Raw genomic sequence first — 18,973 nt, 5'->3', positions numbered from 1 at the left:
ATGAACAATATGGATGTATGCGGTACAATCCAAAACTCATAGGCCCGTCTCAAAGTTGGGAAAAGGAAGAGGATGACATACTTGTTAACGGGAGAAGAGCGAACAAAGGCTGGAACGAGATTTCAAACCTTCTTCCCAAACGATCCGCCAATGGTTGCAAAAACCGGTATAGATATCTGCAACGCAATCCGAGGCCAACCTCTTATAAGAGAAGTTGGACGGAGAAAGAGGACAACGCACTTCTTAACGGGAGAAAGTTGAACAAAAGTTGGGAAGAGATTTCAAAATTGCTTCCCACGCGATCCGTCCGTGCTTGCAGGGACCGGTATAGATATCTGCAACACAAGATGACTAATAGCCTATGGAGATGCTGGATGGAGAAAGGGGACAACACAATTCTCAGCAGGATAAAGATGAATGAAGATTGAAAAAGGGTTTGAATTTGCTTGAGAAGCAATCCCACAGATCCTGTCAGACTCAATATTACATTCTAAAGCACCATGTCATGAATCCAGTCAGGAGTGCGAGATGTTGGATGAACACTGGTAAGGAGGCCTTGACAAAAAAAACCACATGGACCAAGGACTCAAGCAATAAGATAGATTGCTCTCGGCAATTTCGACGCAGGCATGGATGTGCTATCAGTCTCGGTGGTGGGGAAGGGACTAGACAAGTTAAATTGACTGTTACTTGTTAGAGCGTATCAACTAAAAAGTGATATCTGTATAAATAGCTATTCTTATAATCTCTTTGTTTCCATACTCTCTTCTCCCCAGAAACCTTCTTGTCATATGAGGTTGGACACCAAAAATTGATTATGATTGGCTTTCTCCAGAAATCTAGGACAAGCCTTTCTGGATGCGTAAGCCCTGCTCAAACTTTCGTTGAGTCGGCGCTTGGAGCAAGTAGAGAGGCATCCAAATTATAGCCCTCCACCACCACCCCACCACCTCCCCTTCATGTGCACCATGAACCGATGCTCAGTTACATCGATATGGATCAATATTCGATGCTTCACGAAGCCGATGGGACTCAATAACATTCTTATGCTAAACAAAGAACATACTCCACTTCATTCATTTCTTTGTGCATTCCTCGGCAGGCATCTCAGCCCCCTTGGAAACGACGCGCTCCACAACCCGAATTAGCAGGAAATCCAGTCGCCCGTCAATATAAATGTCATCCTGGTATATTACAAACATGCCAACATGAAGTCTTTTTGAGGATGAGTTCGGCGCGGCAGGATATGCAGAATGGGCCGTGGATTCTTTCGATATACGAAGTGGGTATAAGTAGGATATCAATGGGCGCCTGCCTTGAATACGTCGTGGGATGTCATCTTGAATGCGAAATAGAAGTATTTGAGCGATATTTTGATGCGCTTTCCAAGTTAGGTCAATAAAGATTCAGCCTAAATGGGGGAGATGCTATCATACTAGGCATTTAATCACCTCTTCAAATTCTTTATGATGCAATAAATCCTCATTCTGTAATGGATTGTGCTTTTCAAAGTCATTCGTTGAAGATATGCTGCCGAGCAATTATGAGGTTTTTGATTTCCTCCGAAAGTTCTCCAGATTGAATGTGTTTTGTCTTAATTGTAAATATATGTCCTCACGTGATAATTCTGTCCCACCTGAAGTTAGGTACCTAACTTCAATCTTGGCGGTTGCGTTGGAAAGCCGTGGATGTGGATCCACTCTGGACGTGCATCCACAGGTCTATGTCTCCACCAGCCTTGGATCTGTCAACTGGCGGCCTGTGTAGCTGGATAGCCATGGAGCCACAGGTCTGCAGACTGCAGTCTATATAAGCCCTAAATCTCTGGATTCAGGTATCAAGAAGGATACATTTTTTTCAAGTCTGCTGCTTATGTTTCGCCGGCCGGTCATCATCGTGGTTGGCTCGGAGTGCCCATGTGATTGAATCCATCATTTCTTCACTTACAGTCAGATGGCTGCCAAATGAAATAAAGGCTGTACAGGTTCATGCCATTCTCGATCGCCGCATCGAAGCACTGCCCAGGGGGGACCTGCCGGAGATTCTGGTAGTAAGTTGCTCTGTGTGCTCGCTCCTGCTTAGCTGCCATTGGAGACCAAGCCAAAAGTCAAGAAAGGTAAAAATCAACAGGTGCTCTTTTGCTCACTCAGCTCAGCCCCAGCCATGGTTGGTTTTCATTGCCCTTCTTCATCTTGAATCTCATGAGTCCGGGATTCAGACCATGGTTTTCAAAATCATGGCTTTTGCCCACTATAAAGATGAATATCACCATTACCCCTCAACTATGGTCATCCTACAATCATGTCCGATACAAAAGCAGGGCGAAATGGCATCCATTGTCCTTTGATCGCCCTATTCTTATAATAGGGCGTTATACGTAAGCCCCGGACGATGAATATCTTGAGACATGTGCGAGGCGTCAAGAAAGTCTGACCGGGTCAAATGCGGCTATCATTACGTTTATGGCACAAGCTGTATACCAAGGCCTAATGGGGCTAAGGAAGATGCACCATGTACTGGTTCGCAACTGACTGGTAGTGACCTGTCGGTGATCTGTTTTGGGAAGGGCTGTAGAGGCAGAGAGTTCTCAGAGACCTGCTAGAGTTAGCTTAAAATTCCATCAACCCCAAGTATGAAAATATATGCCAAGTGGAAGCTGGCTATCCCCAGCCCCTCACAGAGACCTCCAACAAGGAGGGGAAAAAGAGTATTTGATCTTGTGTTTGATCGAGTCAATGGTGCCGTAGCAGGTGGCCTTCAGGTTGAGTCCATACTTCCTCCTCCATCTTTATCTTGGAATCGGGCTTTGTCTCCAGCGACATGTAATCATTTTTTGGATCCTCATGATCACCCCACAATCCTGTTCTCCTCCATGATTTTGCATTTTATGGCTCACTGTTCTCAATTATCAGGGTGCTTCACATATTGCAAGAGCTCATCTTATGTTCCGGTAGATGGGCCCTATCACTTGTAAAGAATACCTGCAAGGCAGCGATGTCAAGATGGTTCTATAGCAAAATAATTTGATTGTGAACATTCAAGCTTTAGTTCTGCACTTGATGCTCGCAACAAAACCAAATGACATTTAAAAACCAGTGCGGCAAACCCTCACGACTTTCCCCAACTCTATACCTGCATTTTGGGTCATTGAAGGGACGGATGTTATTTGCGGGGCAACCTTGTATATATCACCTCATTTTCGATTTACCTACCTAGAACCCAACTCAAAGTTGATGTGTATTGACCACTTGCTTCATGATGCGGCCAACGACTAGATCAAGCTCCCAAATCAAGAGAAACGTCTTGGCTTTGGTAGAAGATTGCATCTTTAACATTGAACCCATACATTGCTGACTGGAGACAGCTTACATTCCTGCCATTCTAACGACCTAGCCAGCCAGCCTAGGCAAATCCCAGGAACAGGCCTCAAGAAAAGAAAATATATTATTTGGCCTTCGTACTGCCCCCAGTTCCCGCTAGATAGAAATCGTAAAATATACCCCGTTTGGCTATTAGCTGGCTGAAATTCCCTGTTTCCGCTATTTTTCCTTTCTGTAGAACCAATATATGATCGATATGTTGGATATCCCTGAGCTTGTGCCTACATTCAGCGTTAGCATGAAGCAGGCTTAACCAGAGTGGAAACTCACGATATTATGATACATGTACGTGTCACGCCATAATCTTTTATTGCATCCAGGACTCGGGTGGATGACGTACTATCCAGGTTATTTGTGGGCTCATCAAACAGCGCGATTCGTGCAGATTTCCTGATAAGCGCACGCGCGGTGTTTAACATCTGCAGCTCTCCACCAGAAAATAGGTGAGGTTTGTATTGAGTGCGATACCCTTCAGAGCATTGAAGTATCCGGTCGTGAATGCCCACCGCACGACAGATCTCTTGCACAACCGTCTCATCCTCTCCGGGCTGGCCATATTGAAGGTTAGCCAGAATGCTGCGACGAAGGAAATCAGGCTTCTGAGATGCATATGTGATGCGGTTCCCATCGATGTCTGAAAGATCTTTACCGTCAATTCGAATAGCACCAGAATCGGGAGACCGGTCTCGGCTTATAAGGTCGCATATTGTTGATTTTCCAGTGCCGGACGCTCCGACAATAGCCACAGTTTTGCCGTTTGGCACCGTGAATGACAGCTCGTTAAGAATATTGTTTGAGCCATAAGAAAAGGTAACTCGGTCGAATACAATCCCTGGTAGGATTCTCAGTTGGTCAGCCGTCGACATATTGAAGAGTGCGATGAGTGGTTCCAGACGCGCAAGTTCCTGATTTACACCATCCACGATACTCAACAGGATCTCCAAGGGCCTGCGCAGTAGCACTAGGTGCGCTACCATCAAGGCCATCGCACCAGCACGTCGCGTGGTTACAACGCATAAGACCAGTCCGGCGGCAAAAAAAACCAAGGTCTCAAACGGAGAGGAATAGCCCGGTTCGGCATTCAGAGATGCATTGACTAAAGCCCCATGGTGGGCGATCTCACCGTCAACCTGATTGAAGCGGACTGATATTAATCGATTGAAGATGACGTCTTGGCGGAGCTCTCTCTCCCGTGCGATCCTGTTCCAGTATTCAGCCCATTGTTTCCCACGTCGCGAGTGCAACTTCCTCGCCACCATCACGTAGCCCGCCATGACCGCGGAAAAGGATACTGCCTCCCGGGGTCCAAGCTGCCAGCAGATGGAGACGAGAGCGAGGAGCGTGTCGAGAAAGGTAGGAATAGAGACGAAGAGGGTCATCGTCACGACGTTCTCAAAGCTGCGTGTCTCTGAAATCATGTCCAACAAGCTGGCAGGGTTCTGTGAGTCATGAAGGTTGCTTGGGAGTTTCATAATCTTGCTGAAGGCATCCTCCCTCAGTCTCCGAGACCACGTTTTCTCCAGAGGAAGTAACAGAGATGATCTCAGACTGACGAAAAGCTGATTGATATCGAATAATTGGGAGAACAGAAGGGCGAGCATTTGCAAGGTTATATCTATATTTTGTGAGCGGATGGAAGCTACAGCGGGCGTTGTTGGGCACTCACCACGAGGCTCACTCGACGTGTCCATTGCCCATCGGATCTGCAGCGGCATCAACATGTTCAGCCCCCGCAGGACCAGCAGGCAGAGGACAGCACCCACGAGGCGAAGCTGCAGATTCCTGTCGCCCGCTGGCCAGCCATACTCCTTCTCACGGATTGATGGTGAGCCATGGTCGCGATAGAAAGATGGGGCAACTAACCCAGAAGAATGTACGCAGCTCTCGCCCCGACGTCCGCGCGGGGTGTTCCGCCCGGTCTTCCCAGGTGGTCTATACCATTGATGTTAGTTGGAAGGCTTTGCCAAGACCCAATGGGGCCAAGGACTTACCACGTGCAGCGTACAGAGGGCGTAGAGTTTGATCGCACCGTGCGCATAACCAAACAACACGGACAGTGGCAGCAGGAATATGTCAACAGGATTCCGCTGGAAGTAGCCTAGGAACTTGACACATTTGGTGATGAACATCCACAACAGAAGCAATGTCAGCAATCGACGGTTCGACGCACGGTCGGCTTCGGTCGCCTTGTGACATAGCCAGACCAACATCCCATCCGTCACGCACGCCACTGGTGGGAAAAGAGTGGTGAGGTAGACCGCATAAGTGCTGTATGGGTGTTTCCTGGGAAAAGAGGAGTCAGTACGTATTGCCTCCCTTGCACGTAGATACACACCACCAAATGTGCTTCTCACAGAAGAGACTCCTCCAGTTGCTCCTCCAGTTGCTCCGACACCAGCGGACGCACTGCTTCAGGAACCTCGAGTTATCCTCCAGCGTGGTAACGACAAGTGCCTCCTGGTGGTTTTGGAAATACATTCCCCAGCCATGCGAGACCAACCATCGTGTGAGGAAATTGTCGTCATCTGATCGAACCTCATGGCCGCGCCAGGTTTCAGTCTCGAATTCCGCCTGCAATGCTGGGTCTGCCAGGATCTCAGTCCGATATGCCACGGTCCTTCCGGAGAGACACGCTGTTCCTCCGTCTATGTAGGCCGTTGCCGTGCAGTCAAAGTTCCTCCGCTCAAGATACAAGGCTCCCAGGAAACCCCACAGCTTTTGGATGCAACTCCCACCTGGTTCACGGATCAGTCGTTGGCACGTTGCAACCCCCCCGATTCGCTCTCGGCTAAATGGCGCAAGAATCCATCGCAGGAGGCTAGGACCCCAGATCACATCGTCGTCCGCGAGCACCGTGACAGCAGTGGTAACATTCTTTATTCCCTCGATCAACTGTCTTCTCTTGCTGGCTCTCTTGACTGCAACAACCTGCAGCTCAGTCTGAGCCCGCGTGTACTGCTTTGCTATTCTTTCTGCTGCTGCTTTGTTTTCTTCGGTGGTGGCCAGGATCAACTGCCGCGGCCTGTTGTCCACCACGGACTGAAGAGTTGAGCCTAAATGACGGGGGAGCTTATGACTGGGTACGATGACGGTCACATCCTTTGACGTCAGCGCCGGGTCGCGGGGAGGCGCAATCGGCTTGAACTGATGATACGCCCATAGGTTCATGACAAGCCGGAGGTATCGGTAGATGCTGGAATTCGGATGGTTACTGCTTGGCTGCATGGTTCCCTCTCAAAGGACACTTACAAGACAGAGCAGAAAGCCCACATATAGTGATTGGATGCCATTCCAAAGACGTTTGGGGGATCGCAGGTGGGAGGGACAGTCCGAGAGAGGTGCTTTATTCATATATGCTTTGGCCTGAGGACGGGCTGAGGTCCTACAGCTTACCTCTTACATTAGTGTACAGTACGGCTGTACCGCTGTTAAGATGAATAGTTCGTGGGTAAACCCGCATTCCAATCTTTAACCGGGACCTGCACCGACGGCAGCGGTAGCCACCCAAGAATCGTGGAACCTGACTTCCTCCTTGGTCTGGAATAAAAACAGCTATTGGAGCAGCTGCCGGAAACCCCTGCTGCATCCCCCTGGTGATGAACCTCACCAACGGACTTGGGGTTCCGTCGGCATCGTAAGGAGAAGGGGCCAATGGCCATACTGACCCGGCCCCACTTCCTTTGGCCTGTCCCAGCATGTTTTACTCCCATATTGCTTTTCACGCAAAACTTTCCACCGCGTCCAAGATTCTCGTTACGAACGGAGGAAAGCTAAGTGTCTGAAATGCAGGGATCGCCTTTCCACGGGACCCATTTGGACAGCGGAATCACTATTCAGCCTGGTGGGTGACCGTTCAAGGCCAAGTGCCAGCGCTGCAGCTAGGACAGGACATGGCGTTTTTGGAGCATGCATCCTGCCTGGAAACGAAACATTGACATTTCTGGGAAGAACAAAACTTTCATTCTTTGAGACGAAAAGAGCAATGCAAAAATCTCGCCGTATGCATGCGTTGGCTGCATTCCATTGATAGCAAAATTTTACACAGCCCGACTCAATAGCTATTCTCTACGGCTGAAAATATGTGACTGAAACTATATTTTCCGGAAGACCACTGTCTTTAAGCATACGAGTGGGCTGAACAGGGCAGCAGATTCGTATATACAAATTATCCAGTTGCAGTTGCAATAGAAATAAAGGTACAGCCCGCCTGTGGGTAAGGTGACACTGCAACAGACCTTGCAGAATAGCGAAGCACACGGAGATTCCAGAGACAGAATATCTAGCTCAGCGACACTAGACAATTTTCGACGTCTCAGCTACTCTTCACATTCGATCAACGCGATATTTCAAAATCAGTGCACCTCCTCAAGTCTTTTGCAGAGCTTTTCCCGCACATTCAAAAGATCAACCGATCGAGCAACCTTCTCAAGCCCATACCGCTCATGTACACCATCTGCTACCCGTTGCAGCTGCATGATCTCACTGACATCTGGAGGTACATATCCAGCCTCTTTCGCCTCCTTTATGGAACAATCCCAACCATCTGCAAGGATATACATTTCACCACCCAGAGCACGAAATCCCAAGTCAAAAATCCGAGCAAATTCCTCGAAATATACGAATCGTTCAAGAATGTCGTCGGCAAATTGATTCAACAAACCTTTCATAGGTGGCCAATATAATTCCCATGAAGGAACTTTTCTCCACAGACGACCCTGAAATGAAACTGCCGCTTTTAGAATTATATATTCGAGATTGTATAGAAGTTGGAGGTCCGGCGTGGGCTTTTCATTTTCGAAATCTTGATAGCATTGTAGTAGAGCATCAAACAGCGACGGAAGGCTGTCAGCCCCATCACTTGCTATAGCTTCGGCAACCTCCTTGGCATTCTACAAATGAATTAGAACCACAACAGCAAATCCAGAGCGAGCAGCAACCTGTAAACCATTCGCTATACTAATCAACCTCGGAATCGAGGTAGAGTCCAGATCATTGTTGTGTGATGGTGCCAGAAGTTCATGGATTCGAGAGCAAGCTTGCTGTCCGCTTCTGGTGTTCAGAAGGGCCAGCAATCTATATGAAATTAGCCACTACACCCGCCAAGAGGTGTTGGTACCCACGACATGTATGGCTTCATGTTGAAATTTCCAGTAAAAGATATGCTGTACATAAAAAAACTGCCCAGAACAATTGAAACCGACACCAAATTCTTGCCGAGGGGGTCTCCTTTTATATTTACCGATTGTTGGGTGGCAGGCCACATACCCATGATTGACCGTTTCCTGGTCCCATCCAATCGAATAAAAGTGCACCCATTGCATGGTCTGAAATGAAAACACTCATTTGGGAAGCAGGCACAATTCCTGCCTGCATGCCCAGCCTCGTATTAGCAAGCCTTCCTATTGTGTCATGCTTGAATTCCCACGAATGAATACCTTTCCACCGCGACCCGGCCCCACGCTGAGGGCGGAGGAGAGCTCAGTTCCAAGACCAGGATATGGCCTTTGGGAGACATGCGTCCTGTTGGGAAACAGATCATTGGCATCTCGAGGATGGCGGTAGTTTTTTAGGGGCAGGAAACAGATTTGGATTTTTGCTGCGTGCATCCATTGCTGGAATTTCAGAGCACAGCCAGACCCTACATCTATTTCACTATGCCTGAACAACTGGTCACCAAATTGCATCAACAATACACTCATCACATTGCCCTGGTCTTTTCCACCATAGATCAAAACAATACATTCAAAGATCTTCATCACAGCCGCATCAGGCCTTGCGGAGTAGTGAAGGACATGGGAATTCTAGAAATGGAATATCTAAGCCAGCAAGACTAAACGCCTTCCCACCGCTCCCGGGATAGATGCAACATCATGCCAGCCCACCTCGATATGGTGCAGCAGTGTGAGCTAGTCGCTTTCGGCACCGTCAAATTTTGGCCGTTTTCCATCGTCACGGATATCACCATGGCTCGGCCGTTTGGTGAGCTGGGTCGCCGCTGTTCCCCCGCTGTTCCCGGGAGCCGCCAGGTTCCTTTCCACCATCAATGACCCCTGAGGCGTAAGGAAGTGAATGAGGCGATTATGCTCACCTATCACTTCGGAGCAATTGATCCTATCGTGGAGTGGCGACCTGCTAAGCTGGGACGCGAGATAGTCAATGTCGACCCGGGAATGAATCTTGTCGCCTGGACACGCGGGGAGTATGCCCAGACATGCACAGAGAATCATGATGTTCATGGAGGCGGTATATCTCACACCCAGAGGTCGCACACTCCCCCACGTGAATTCAAGGACCATTGCTGCCAGCCCCGCCATCAAAGCCTCATGCTGCTCTTTCAGCTTTCCGGCCGCTAATCCAGTATCATCTGGGAACACGCGATACTCAGCCAGTACGTCGGCGAGGGCGAGGTAATCATCGTCGGACAGATCTCGCGACCGCTGAATTTGACGCTGCCACTCCACCTCTGTCCAGGAAATGGCACTTTGATAATTCGGCATCGCCCTGATCACTTCATATTCGGATGCCATGAGAAGCACAACGATATGAAGTAGAAACTTGGACAGAGTGGGCCCGGGCTGATCGACAGGATGAGTGAGAAGAATATCGGAGACATAGGGGAATGCGTACCACGGTTGTCCATCGATCACTGAGATCCGCGATGGCTTTGTCAAGCTCCTCCAATTCCTGCGTGTACCGATCTCGGACACAGGTCAACTGCGCCACGGAGAACTGCCCGTTCGGGGACTCGAGCTCCCCTGTGCCCGGGAATGGGTGTGAGATGCTGCGAATTCTTCCAACGCAGTCCGCAATCGCAAGAATGCTGGTTGGCAGAACTTGTCTCCAGCAATTGGGGTGCTCCTGAATGATATATCTCATGCGATCTTTCATGGCATCCAAATAGTCTATCCAGTCCTTGGTCAATTGCTCCCCATTGGCATGATCCAGCTTCCTCCCAAATCCCAGCCATTCCTGTTTTCGCCATGCTAGATGATCGCTGATCACCACATCACGAGCTTCACACTGGGAACTAAATTGCGCATTCAAGCCTTGTGCATTGATGACCGATGTGTACGCAAGTGCGGCTTCTGGCGCGACTTGCTGGCAGACAGCCGCGGCATCAAGAAAGTCCTCCTTCTTGCAGGGAAACTCAGATGGACTTCGGATTTCCTCCATAGTAAGCGTTTGCTTGGTGGCGATGAACCAGCCATGTTGCGAATGGAAAACATGGACTGCTTCGTTCATAATCACCGAAGGAAGTGGAGGTGGTGTGGTGTTGCCATCCACTGCGATATGATGAGCAACATAGTATATACGGACTGAACCTGTGGTTGCTTGAGTAGATGAATTTCTGGGGGAGTGACAAAAACTCACGATCCATAATGGAGATGTTGCTTAAGAAGACTTCTGGTCACGAATCACGCCGAGAAACATGGCGACGGACCTGATTTATCTATGGATTGGGAATCTCGCGGGCCTGCATGGCTATTTCCAAAACCCGTCGGGACCTTGATACGCAAATTCCGACGTCGCTATTTGAGACACCCATGACAGGTCTTAAGAGGATGGCTGTTTGTTGCTCACATCCTGAGCGCTGGTCTGGAGTGGTCTGAGATTGACTTCCGGCAACTGATGGTTCACACTTCCAGATGCCAAGCGGACTAGTGAGTAACCCAGACTTGACTACAGTCCTATCTATGGGTATGAAATGTTTTGCACCCCCTTTAGAAGAACCCGTCCCACTGGCGATTTTGATTGGCAGCGTACTTGATGAATAAAAAAAAAAAAAAAATTCATACCCTTGATACTCTTGTAGCGCCACAGAACTCAATTTGAATGGTAATTGGTATCCCGCTAAGTATATTCCGAGCTTGCTTCCATGATCTCTTTCACGTCGAAGCCATGCCTGCGACATAGCTACTCCACCATGCCTTTGTAGACCGACCATTGCCACGGTGCTGCAGACCCACAGGGAAGAGATACTCTGGAATGCACTTATGGTTACTTCCCGCTGTGGTACTCTCCTCGTGTTTGTCGACTGTTGACCCGCCAGATAGTGCGTATCAGATCCCAGCTTGATGGAATCAGAGGAGAGGCCTGGCGCCTATGAAGCTTGTGCCGCATCATGTTTTTAGATATCCTCTCTTTATGCTTCATATGATTCTTAGGGTTCGATTTATTATGAATAAAATATCTGACTGAGCAGATTCTCAGTTTAGATTGCGGTTGATATTATTACATCCTGCCTGAGACAAGAGAGACTAAATGCACCAAAATCCGCCTTCATCGCATTCATTCAAATATTGACACCATTTTCACCCTCCGTAGAAAGGCTATAGAGCCTGCCTCAGCACCCTGATTCATTGTTCAACCAGTTGCTGCGGCGTTCCACATTCGTACATCCCCTGCCATCAGTGCGAGTAGGACGGGCCTTTCTATCGCATTGGAATGCCCCCGGCAGAACGTACATCCCCGTCACCACCTTCATCCAACCAATCGACACGACGCTAGGTCGATTGGTCACAAGCCCATACGCACCGAGCGACGTTTCGAAGCAGGCCATTACAACACAGATGGCCATCCGGTACTTGAGCCTGGCCATGGCCGGCTCGCTGTCGGAGTGGAATGATGTTGATTTGCTGTATATCGACTGCGTCTTGACCAGGAAAGCAACCCAATCAAAGCTGAGCAGCAGGTGAACGGATGAGTATGCTTTTAAGCAAAACAATGGCGTGAAGGCACAGAGGAGCTTGAGGAGCAACAGCAACCCGGCACAGATGTAGAATGGGTCATGAGGCTTTGGAGCTAGACCTTCTGTTGGAATGCTCCCCATGCTGGATGTCTATCGAAATAATCAGTCGGGCCTGGAAGGAACAAGGCCGACGAACCTCGAAAAGAGGAAAGAATATGGTCGTGACCCCAAGAAAAATCAAACCAATCGTATCACTGCCTGAGGGTCAATCAGCTTTCGCAGCAGCTCGAGGGGCCGCCGCCGCCTACCGTTCCGCACCATGAATGCGATACATGCACCTTCACCCGCGATATGCACCATCGACCCAAGAAAGAGAGTGACATTCACCGCCCGGTGTGGCTTACCATATAGGAGTGACCGTAGGAACAACGCCACAATCGGAGCCGTGAACAAGAGACTCAGTGCCCCGGACGGGAGGTAATCTGCCATCATATCGCACGTATCGAGGAGCTAGCGGGCGGAAATGAAATGAGATTGTCTGGTGCATATTCACTGCAGCAGCGGAATTGGGTACTCTTATAACATCACAGATTAAAGTAGTACTTTGAGTATCATCGAGAGGGCAACGCATCCCGCTTCGCGTCGCTACCGCAACCCCGGAGAAAATGGGTTGGGACCGGCAATTTCAGCGACAGAGGGTCCTGGAGAATACGTTCCATATGAAAGAACATGGATTGTTTCCGTGCGTGTGGGCTTTACCGGATCGAAATGACATTGACTGTATGAAGAAAAACTAAACCAAGTAGCAATGGTTGTGGCGGAAGTGTGAGCGTTGGAAGGGTCGCGCCAAGCGGCCCCACTCTCAACGGCCCGAACCCGACCCGAGCCAATCATTGTAGCCGCATCCCAACGTCCTCGAGAAAACCATACTATCTACCAACCACGGAGTCAGATGCGAGAACCTTGCTCAAGAAATCTCGGATGATAATAGACAACTTGAAACGTACAAAATCCTTCGCTATGAATAATCCTGGATCGGTAAATATACGGACCCAACACCTGAGCCTAAGCCCTAGCTGAAATGAGAGTTGCTCGCGTGGTTATTGAGTAAAGGCAAAAGTACCCAGATAATTACACCTTAAATTGAAATAAAGAAAACCGAAAATGGGGATGGTACACACAAAGGAGGAGGAGACTGGAGCGAGGAAGCCTTGGTGCATAATTTGAAATATTCAGCAAGAATATCCTGTCTCGCCGAGTCTTTTGCAGTATTCCTTACTATACTAGAGCCAAAATGCGCGCGAGTTCCCTTTGAGCTCGCTTCCCCACTTCTTCGCGGTCTTCGGGATACCTTCCGCTGGGATATTCCACTTTGAACACGACCTCACGCTGAAGAAGAGTCTCCCGCACCCCTGGTGACGCAATCGAGTAGCGCCAATCGCCCCCACCTCGGCCTGGTATCCCTTATGGTGAATCTTATAGTATAGATCGTTAGCAACACTGACAGTATCGGAATGCAACGTTACATATAATGCGCCTTTTTCACCCTAAGCCGTTCCAGGAAACATAAGGTCACTATTGGAGGTCAGCCTGATGAGTCGCCAATCAAGATCAGTACTCCATACAGTGGGAATTCAATTGCACAGGCAGACCCGAGCGTCAACGTCTTGAGGTTATTGTGTATGTAGGCTGGTTGACCCCAGTCTGGCTCATCGGGCACTCCGTCAGCGTGCAATAAGAGCGTAATAGTGGCGGGCGATACGTCGTTGGGCCCTCCAGATGCTCCATTCGATGGCGACTTCTCTAGTAAAATCTTCACCCGACGTTTGCGTACTGCAATGAGGAAGCAGCTGATAAGAAAAACACTGTGTGGGGTCCAGGCTATACATGGTTTAACGATTTAAAGGATAACGATATTCGGCAAGATACAGAAGATAGTGTCTGGGCTATGGCTGTGGCCGTGGGGTATCACTCCTTTTTATGTGTTAGCTGGCAGCAGTCCATATGCACTAGGTAAATAGACCCCAGCACCGGCAGTTTCTGTTGTACTGTATATTATGCATTACGTTCCGGACTAGAAATGTACGAGCTATTCAAATGCTTAGGGGGGATTAGTATTATTATTATTATTATTAATCCATTTTCATTTTCAGCCTAGTGGCTACGCAGGGTTCAAGCTAAGCTACATCTGTCTATCATCTATAATATCCTCACGGCCCATATATGTTGAAGGGGAGAAGGCCCCTTTATTCGTGCTCTTTCCATGCAATATTGCTGGGTCGGTTGTTCAGTTCATGTAGGGGGTTTGCAGAGGGGGGGGCTGTCCCTAATCGGCAAGATCACCTGATCATTACCTAAATGCTGATCAAGGTCATCTGACTGCTCTTCAACATTATGTAACATAATATCCCAAATAGGACTAACTAAGATAAGGATAACATTTGTTACAGGCGGCTGAACGTTACCATCCTGCGTCATGACAGTACGTGACTCTTTAGCCCGGGGTCGGCGACTTCCAAAATAACATTCCATTCAGCCATCGATCCAACCGATTCTCCCGAGTACTCCCAAAGTCCATAAAAGAACCGACCGAACTAAACGGCTGCGCGACGCCGCTTGTGCTCTCCAGACCATGAGGACCCCAGAAAACATTCTCCGGGCTGGGAGATTGATATTCTGTCCGTTGGCACTTTGCATTTGGGAGACTCGGCCGACGACGATCTGTATCTTGCGTGGAGCTAAGGTATGCTTCATCGATTGTTTGTGGGGGGACCCTTGCGTGGGTTTGCGGGCGGGGCGAAGTTCGTAAATCAGCCGGCAAAAAGCGACAGGTTGGCGAGTGGCCGCCGGCAGACATAGGCGCTGGGTAGCTGTACGATTCCGAGTAGGGTGGTCTGTCAGGAAATGTGTATTGGGTATTAGGGGGCGAAGGCTGCACTGGCTGCAAGGAAAAGCAGAACCAGGAGAATATTTTGGCCATCTTGCCTACTGGGCCAGGCAACCAAAGCTGGAAGTCATGTGTAGGTGCAAGGCTAAGACACACTACCAAGGAAGGGCAGAAAGGCGTCCATACCCAAGGGGCTGTAAGATTACTTTATAGCCGTATCAATATGGGATCTACCATTTACAATCGATATCTTGGGGGCGGGTGCTAAGAGCCCGAGCGTTTTGGCTCTCACGAAATACCCGAAGTTGTCTTTGAGTTAGCTCAAAGACAACTTCGGGTATTTCCCGAGGCTCCGCTTGGCAAACGGCCCCGTGCACCGTGACGAAGTTCGTCCAAGAAAAAGTGCGCACGCTGGCCAAATCTTTTCGATCGTCAGTGATGGTTGCTTGCTTACCGCTCAGGTACTGCGGAATGTGAGTCTCGCAAATATATTGCAATATCAATGTCTTACTCTTAATAGCGATGGCTTCTAACCCCAAGGTTGAAGAACTGAAGGCACGTCTTCTTGCGTTGGCAAAATTCTTAAGCGACAACAATGAGACTCTATCAACGGAAGAATGTCGTAACTGCTACAGAACCCTACCAGACCTCGAAAAGACATCCCTTAAGAGACTGACACAAACACCAAGGAGACGTCGAGAAAAAAATGATAGAAGTGTGGATAAGAGTGCGGATGTCTCTGGCCGCCTGGATTCTACCCAGGAGGGAGCGGGGTATGAAAGCCAGACGAACGATTCTGAAGAACGGACAGATGCTTCTGAAACTTCTGAAGCAGAAGGGGGCTCCACTCAAAAGACAATCAAAACCACTGTAACGCAATTCCAACGCAGACTTCCCGAAGTGTCAACAGTCGAGATACCATCCCCATTACACGCCATTTTGGAACGGTGCCAGGCAGAAGGACCTAGACCTTTTTTGAAGCCGCAGCTACAATGTCTCTCTAAAGAAAAAGGCTTGGTGGCAGCATTCTATAGGCTTGACCAGAGTGAGGGAGTAAGGGACGCTTTGGTAATATCTCGTCGATTCTATCTACATAGTTTCTACGTCTCGATTGTTAAACAAGGATACCATTCTGGAAAACAGTGGCGCCGGGGAGCATCAAATTCACTATCAAAAGTTATAGGAACCCGTTATCCATCACTGGGCAGTATTGCAGAAATAAAAAACAAGTTATGCCGCTATGTTGAGATCGGTCGCGGATATGACGCTTGGGTTACTGAACTTGGGAACTTAGGTTGTTTGATTGCTCTGCCTTTGGGGGTTTACGAGACTGAGTATAATTAGCCCAAATTTTATATTTATTGATAATTCTAATTGTTTCTTTCTAGATACACAAATCGGCAATTCCGAAAATATATACCGCAAGAAGCTCAAAGGCTTCGTGAGCTAGGCCTCGATAAAGTTGTGAAAACATCGAATTTACAACCTATTGGAGAAGCAATTTCCAAAAAACTGCAGGACAACTTTCGCCCCTCAAAGGCCTATTTCAGCAATAAGAGAACAGCGGAGAGCAATAAAGAGCGAAGTATATCGCCTCGCCATAATTGCTAGAGGAGTATTATATATTGACACATCCACAGGCCAAAAGAGACGCCAAGGGCGACAAACGAACAGCACAGCTCCATCTACCCATACTACTAAGGGTATTGAGGCCAACTACCGTCAGCGACGTGTTCAGCTGTCCGAGCCTCCACCCCATACTGAAACATGGGGGCCTAGCGAGTCGATGTCGGCCAACAGCCCGCAGTCGCCACAGCATCGTCCAGGTGGTCCACCTTGGATGGGCCTTGAGCAGTCTTGCCAGGTAGTGGCTGAGTATCCACCCTCTCCCGACTTTGCCAGAAACGAAGGCTCCTGGCTCCATCAATCGAACAGAAACGTGGTGGAAAGGGGGCACGAAATGGGCTCTGAACCGTTACGGGATCGCGATGCCCGGAATGCCGATGCTGTTAATGCAGCCACTGTCCTTTCTCAACTCCACAGTGCCCGTGTACTGCTGCCTGAGGCCTCATTTCGCATAGCAGAATCAGGGGATTCCACGGATCGTGTCGTCTCTGCAGGTGAACAGGGATCTGGTACGGCCATATGGCATAAGTCTCTCTCAATTATCATGGACTAATACTTCGGATACATAGGAACGGAATCTGGGCCCCACAGTATACTCAAAAAACGGCCGTGTCTGGATAACGAGCTGCAAGGTCGCCGCATGAACCCATGTAGTCGACCTGGTGTTGATGCCTTGCACCTTTTTGACACAAATAGTACCTTTCCGACTACAGTTCGACCCTGTGAATCCGTTGTAGTTAATCCCAACTGTACATATTCCGCAGCAAATTCTGGAACCGCGTTAGCTTCACTAGCCAGCGCAGAACAGATAACGACCTCGGCTAATAGCGATCGAAGGTTAGATTCGACCCGAGATAGCAGCTGGGTAAATTCAACAACGGTCCTTATCTCCGGGGAAACTGAAAACTTCACCGTAAATTTGGATGCCCTACAAGACGGAGCACACTTATGTAATGGCGAGCAAGAAAAAAGAGGTAAGTGCATATCGCATACATATATAGCCAAACAAACTAACATTATCCCAGTTCAAGTCGCTCTAAATGCAAGACCAGTTGTTGACCCTATGATTATGGACGCTATGGTTTCCCATTACGATCCTTCATTGGCAGCGACTCCTACTCCTGAACCAATGGTTATGGATCACATCGTCAACAGTGCACATCGACCAAGACTACCATCCCAAGTGATGGACGATCTCCTTGGCCTCTATGAGTTTATAGGATACCCAACTTTGACGTCATAATGACGAAGGCACACTTTTCTCTAACGTTTATATCCACCGGCCCCTTAGCTACAAAGATATCCCCTTGGGCGATTTCGTGGGAATGCGTATCTACTTTTTCCGCAGTTACGCTTCCAAAAGCCGAAACGCGTATGGAAATCACATTGAGTGATTCAAATCGGTAAACGCCGGGGGGGAATATAATTGTATCAAAGTTCATTTGCGATAGGTTTTGTATCGGAAACTCGTGGTTATGGAGGTTGACCTTAATTTCGATAGTTAGAATTGAATTTTGGAGATTGGGCACATATCTTACACCTGGCAAATGTTTCACAATACAATCTACCACCGCTTTATAGACTGGTGTTTCTTTAAAGAGCAGCACCTTCATTTTCGCCATCTCGGGTGTTGTCCCTTTCCCGTCGCGTTCGTCGGAAGCGAGAGTGGTAGCAGCGGCCTTTATGGCGGAGCAAACATTGACCGAGGCTGAGGGCTCCAACATAGCTGGAATACATTCTTCCTCAAGTTCTATGATAACCTGCTATAAGTTTAGCTTCTGTCTTAAAAAGGAAAGCGGCGCTTCAGACTCGGACTTGGTTTCTGCCCTGGCTGGGCAGATCAGATATCTCTTCGATTGTTTGGCTCATTATGTACTAGCAGGCGTTCTGTGTTTCAATAACATGTAAATATTTCCCTTCCAACTCAACCGAATGGTGCTGGTGATTTATATTTTTGATTTCGCGTCATGGAGGGGCTGACTACCCCCACCATAGTAATTCAACATGCACGTGATCGTTGATGGTAACTATAACTAGCCGTTTGCTAGGACATCTTGGGTAGCCCTTGGCTCAGGAATTTCTTCCTTAACCCTTTTAAGGGAGATGCAATACAACTACATGAATTCGCGGGTCAAGTCTCAACAATGTACATTTTCCACACTTCAGGTAGAGCTCTAAAGCAGTATAAATTCCGGTACGATGGCCGTGGTTGGCCTGGGTATTTTCACCCACATATCCGCTACAGTCTTGCATATAGGTATAGGCTTCCTTGTTCCCTATGTGGCTCCCCTCATAGAATAATACTCTCTATGCATACCAATTACTTGTCTCAATGCAGCTCCAACCTCCAATCTCCTCTGAACACCATAGATGTGACCAAGATGATACCCT

The 18,973-nt window shown here is 48.5% G+C and overlaps 4 protein-coding genes across 4 annotated transcripts; 1 reads left to right on the top strand and 3 right to left on the bottom strand.

Annotated features, from left to right (window-relative positions):
• Positions 1-3,444: 3,444 nt before the first annotated feature.
• LOZ57_006876 (uncharacterized protein) lies at positions 3,445-6,548 on the bottom strand (the record flags this gene model as incomplete). Its single annotated transcript, XM_049255891.1, has 6 exons — positions 3,445-3,601; positions 3,651-4,995; positions 5,047-5,191; positions 5,244-5,312; positions 5,372-5,663; positions 5,788-6,548. The coding sequence occupies 6 exons, from the start codon at positions 6,546-6,548 to the stop codon at positions 3,445-3,447; spliced, it is 2,769 nt and encodes a 922-aa protein (XP_049105140.1).
• A 1,184-nt stretch (positions 6,549-7,732) lies between these two features.
• LOZ57_006875 (uncharacterized protein) lies at positions 7,733-8,505 on the bottom strand (the record flags this gene model as incomplete). Its single annotated transcript, XM_049255890.1, has 2 exons — positions 7,733-8,269; positions 8,497-8,505. The coding sequence occupies 2 exons, from the start codon at positions 8,503-8,505 to the stop codon at positions 7,733-7,735; spliced, it is 546 nt and encodes a 181-aa protein (XP_049105139.1).
• Positions 8,506-9,286: 781 nt separating this feature from the next.
• LOZ57_006874 (uncharacterized protein) lies at positions 9,287-10,758 on the bottom strand (the record flags this gene model as incomplete). The annotated part of the gene is made up of 3 exons (XM_049255889.1): positions 9,287-9,955; positions 10,008-10,663; positions 10,752-10,758. 3 exons carry the CDS (start codon positions 10,756-10,758, stop codon positions 9,287-9,289), a joined length of 1,332 nt encoding a protein of 443 aa, XP_049105138.1.
• A 4,720-nt stretch (positions 10,759-15,478) lies between these two features.
• Positions 15,479-17,825, top strand: LOZ57_006873 (uncharacterized protein; the record flags this gene model as incomplete). Its single annotated transcript, XM_049255888.1, has 5 exons — positions 15,479-16,290; positions 16,345-16,541; positions 16,597-17,091; positions 17,152-17,556; positions 17,608-17,825. 5 exons carry the CDS (start codon positions 15,479-15,481, stop codon positions 17,823-17,825), a joined length of 2,127 nt encoding a protein of 708 aa, XP_049105137.1.
• Positions 17,826-18,973: the final 1,148 nt, after the last annotated feature.

Source organism: Ophidiomyces ophidiicola (assembly GCF_022830035.1).
Source record: "Ophidiomyces ophidiicola strain CBS 122913 chromosome Unknown scaffold_67, whole genome shotgun sequence".
Taxonomy (NCBI): Eukaryota; Fungi; Ascomycota; class Eurotiomycetes; order Onygenales; family Onygenaceae; genus Ophidiomyces; species Ophidiomyces ophidiicola.
Note: the sequence above shows the minus strand (reverse complement) of the source record. Positions and strands in the feature narration are given on the sequence as shown.